This window comes from Kryptolebias marmoratus, linkage group LG12, assembly GCF_001649575.2.
Source record: "Kryptolebias marmoratus isolate JLee-2015 linkage group LG12, ASM164957v2, whole genome shotgun sequence".
Taxonomy (NCBI): Eukaryota; Metazoa; Chordata; class Actinopteri; order Cyprinodontiformes; family Rivulidae; genus Kryptolebias; species Kryptolebias marmoratus.
In genome coordinates, this window is record NC_051441.1 from 24631579 (window position 1) to 24636400 (window position 4822).

General features: G+C 39.8%; 1 protein-coding gene across 2 annotated transcripts in view; it reads right to left on the reverse strand.

Moving 5' to 3' along the window:
- Positions 1-4822, reverse strand: part of abcc1 (ATP-binding cassette, sub-family C (CFTR/MRP), member 1) — a 63033-nt gene that overhangs the window by 31878 nt on the left and 26333 nt on the right. For both annotated transcript variants that reach the window (XM_017439337.3, XM_017439336.3), the window contains exon 14: positions 1252-1339. In XM_017439337.3, the coding sequence (XP_017294826.1) occupies positions 1252-1339 (88 nt within the window). The remainder of the gene's footprint in view (positions 1-1251; positions 1340-4822) is intronic.

Genomic DNA, 4822 nt, shown 5'->3' on the forward strand with positions numbered 1-4822 from the left:
ATATATATATATATATATATATGTATGTACATTCACACACACACGTACATACACACATGCGTATACATACAGAGGCAAACATCAGTTTCTCCTGCAGAATCTAAGCCTGCACATGTAGACAAAAATCTTCAGCACTGAGGGAGCAGCAGTGTGTAAGCTGGTTCCTACAGCCCGTATTTCACAGGACTGCCACTGTTGGAGACTCAAAATGTTTGCAAGGGTCTTCATATTTGTCAAAGTGAGTTGCAAAGGTTTGCAGTCCTGTTCCTTAATTTTGAGCTTTTCAAAAAAATTGACACCTGCAAAGGGCTCTCCTTAGAAACCATGTCCATGTCTAAAATCCACACCAATACTAAATATTAATTAATAAAAAACTGGTTTAAACCTGCCTATCCTCATTTTAAAACTCTACTCCAGCAGATTAAATTATGAACATGGGTGGGCTGCTGTGGTGGATACAAAGTGGGCTGAGGTGGATATGATGGGGCCTCTTCTCTTGCAATTTTAAACCAACAACTAGTCTCCAACAGTCATGGCCCAGTGGGTTACAGCCCTATGGTGACCTTGAATGCAGGTGTCAAAATACAATTCTAGCACTCTAAAATAACAGAAACTAAATTCAGATGGGTTCCAGACAAACCCCACAACTTTGACTATTTTGAGAGAATATTTATTATGTGAATTTTTTGAACATATTCATACCCGACCCCGGATAAGCGGAAAAGAATGGATGGATGGATGGATGGATATTCAAAAGTTAAGTGACAAGACTGAAAGCCTCTGAATGCTCATGTGAGAAAATTGAGAACCCTGCAAATGTTTTGAGATGCTTTCACAATGCTTTTCATCAACTAGTCTCCAATAGTTGCAGCCCAGTGAGTCACTGGCTAAAGAGAAAACAGAAAGACTATAGATTCAAAATAAAGCACTTTTTACTTTGTGTGTATTTTTTGTTTTAAAGTAAAGTCATCCAAAGTTGCTCTCCTGAATCATGTTACTGGTTCCTGCAGTTCTTGGGAAAAGTGCAGCTTATTTTGGAGGAGAAGATGACGACAAAAAGAGAAGCTCTGTGATGTGCCATCCTCCTCCTTGTTCAACAAAGCAGATTGTTCTTCACACATCAGAAGAACAAGAGCAACAGATGCTCCTAACCTTTTCAGCACCAGAGTGTCAGCTTGGTGTGGAAGATCCCAAAGGCTGACAGTTTTTTTCCACCATGGCTGTAAACACACAACATGAGAGAGAACTCACATCCAGCTAATGTTTTGTGTTCCACACAGTCTTCTTGCAGCTCCTCGTGTGACAGAAACACCCTGAGCCTCTTCAGGGACACACTGGCCTGAACAAAGACAAAACCCAGAGGTACCAGAGTCAAAGGATGAAAAAGGTTTGTGCTCTTCATGCTTATAATTTTATTGCCTGCTGCCAAAAGGCTAAAAGATTTTTGCCTGTGAATGTGTGTCTGTCTGTTAGCAAAATATCTCATGAACCACAGGACAAATTTTAATAAAACTTGCAGAAAGTAATCACTGGATGCACATCTACAACTAAATAACATTTGGAGCCAATGGAATTAAAGATGGCTGCTGCAGCCAAGTGACCTTAGAAAATTCAGCCCATTTTACAAATATTGACCTAAAATTAGGTGTGTTAGAAGCTGAGAGTAATTTAAAACACATGCTCCAAGTGCTACTCATTGTACAAGATCTTTGCTTAAAATTTTACAATTAACTACTGAGGTCAACCCTGTTTGTCTGTTCGCAAAATATTTTATGAACCTGTGGATGGATTTCAATTTTATAGCTACTGAACTAAAATTAAGGTTGAGAGTCATTCACATCACATATTCATAGGTTTGAGCACATTTCAACAGTTTTGTCCTCCCTTCACTGGCTCCCTGTGTGTTATAGAATAGATTTTAAAATTCTTTTAAAGACTTGTAAATGCCTACGACTTACACCATCGTATCTCTCTGACCTGCTTCAGCCTTTTGTTCTTTCCCGGGTACTGAGATCATCTGATCAGCTGCTATTGGTTGTCCTGAAAACCAGGATGAAGCTCAGAGGAGATCGAGCTTTTTCTGCTGTGGCACCTAAACTCTAAAACAACGTGCCCTCTGACATTAGACAGGCATCTTCACTTCCTCTTTTTAAATATCTTTTAAAAACGCATCTGTTTTCACTGGCTTTTAATGCAGTTTGAGTTATGTTTTCATGATACTTTAACTCAACTTGTTTTCTGTTTACTGTTCATATTTCTGCGTTTTGAATTTATTTTGTCTTAATCTCATTCTATGTTTGATGGTTGGCGTAAATTGTGAAGCACTTTGGTCAACTACTGTTGTTTTAAATGTGCTATATAAATAAAATTGATACTGACATTGACATATTCTGAGCACTACATCTCGCAATATCACAGGAGCTTATGGTTTCACAAAAACTGCTACACTTTTGTCATTTCCTGTCATAAGACGATCTTAGTAAAAAAAAAAAAAAAAACTGACTTGAAACGCAGGCCTTTAATTTGAACTATTCTGTTAGTGTGACTACACAAGAAAACAAGGATCTGCCCAGACCTAGTCTGACAATGATAACACAAAAACTGAATGAATTTAGAATAATGGGTGTAAAACCAGGGTATTGTGAATGTATGTCCAAGTGTTCTACATAAATGTTTGTTGGTTAATGCAGCCTGTGGACAACATGGAAGCTCCAACAGGCTTAAGTGAAACGTCAATCACAAGCTGAAGATGGAGGTAAATTTTTAAATTAATTACTGCATCCAGAATGTCCCAATGTAAAGTAATGTTTTCAAAAGAAAATACATAAAGAATGACTGATAGCTGCAGGCTACAAAACAATGGAAGTGCAATTATGGAAATTTTCTGAAACATTTTTTTTTTTAGCTTTAACTTTTCACTGAATTAGATTGCTGGAACTTTTTATTAAGAAAAAAAGAAAGTCTGGCCTCATCAGGATAACAGTAAATCAGTGGATGAACAGGAGGGTTTAAAGTCGAGCTGATTTCAATCTGTGATTTAATTTTTATTCTTGTTGGTGCTGACACTAAGTGCCATGTTGTTGATTTTATTAAACAGACTCACAGTCCATAAACACATACTACAGACACACATACAAATTATACACAACTTATAAAAGACTTGCATACCAGTGTTTCCAAAAAGATGACTGGTAGCATAGTGCACTAGTAGAAGGGTGTGACATCATTACAATAGGACTATTCTGGGAGCTACAAAGACAACACATAAACTTATATATCAAATTTCTCATAAGTGCCTGAAATGTCCTGATATGTGCATTACAAAACATCTCACTTGCGCTACTGAACCTGGGTTTTTTAAGCAGAATTCTCAAAGAGTCATTATAAGCAACCTTTAGCTTCTGCATGCTAGCTATTTTTAAATTTACACCACTAAGGAGCCGTGTAGAGAGATGTACAGTAAGCTTTGAATAAACTTATCTTTACATCATCAGAACACATATAAACTTTTCTCACCAAAGTATTTGCCTGGGCATACAATAGGCGACACTGCCGATATATGTCATCATCATCACAGAGCTGATCTATGATGTAGTGACCCAGATATTTGGTTTTTGAACAAACATTTAACTTCTGTCCCGACAGCCAAAAGTCTGGAAAATAAAGGTCTTTGTCTGCCTTAGTCCTGCATATTAGCACAACTCAGTGCATGCTCAGTGATTTGCAAAAATACTTTGGCTTTATTTAAATTCTGTATTTGTTTTTTTTTTTTGTGTAAAACATGTGGAGCTGCACACAGTCATAAAGCTGGAAAGAAAACCAGCAAAGAAAAAAAAATCCTAAAACAAGAAACTAGATATATTGCATTTTCTGTGAAAATGCAGTGTGAATGCTGAGTGCTGAATGACAAGCTCATGCAACATTTGTCCTATGATCTGTTGGTGCTTGAAGTATGTGTTGTGAAGGACTTCCAGCTACTACCACACCAAATGTTAGCTGAAAGTTCCTAAAGTTCACTCAGTTGGAGCCATTTCGGTGTTAACTAGCTACGGCAGCCATCAATTAGGCCATGACAATTAGGTTGACTCCAAAAGTCAGCCATTTTGATGTTTTTTAAACTCAGTTGGCTGTGGTGGCCATCTTGAACTGGGTTGAGTCCAAAAGTTATTTAGTTGTAAATGTACATCTATTGATTACTTTCTTTTTTTAAGTTTTTTTGTCCTGTCATGGCATTTCAGGCATACCATATAGAGAAGATGGCTGCCTACATGTGCCGGAGTCCCACAGGCCAAAAACGCCCAATAGGACTCCTTCTTCAGCCTGACGGCATCCCTCACCGCCAGCGGGTTCGAAGGTTGCCGCCACAACAGGCACCAACCACCTTGTGGCCACAGCTCTGATAAGCTGCCTCAACAATGGAGGCACGGAACATGGCCCACTCTTTCTCAATGTCCCCCGCCTCCCCCGGAACATGTTCGAAGTTCTCCCGGAGGTGGGAGTTAAAGCTCCGCCTAACATGAGACTCTGCCAGACGTTCCCAACAGACCCTCACAATACGTTTGGGCCTGCCGGGTCTGACCGGCATCCTCCCCCACCATCGGAGCCAACTCACCACCAGGTAGTGGTCAGTTGACAGCTCCGCCCCTCTCATAGTGTTCGTTATGGACAATCCATGACGAGCACAGAAGTCCAACAACAGAACACCGCTCGAGTTTAGATCAGGGGGGCCTTTCCTCCCAACCACACCCCTCCAGGTCTCACTGTCATTGCCCATGTGAGCGTTGAAGTCCCCCAGCAGAACAAGGGAGTCCCCAGGAGGGGC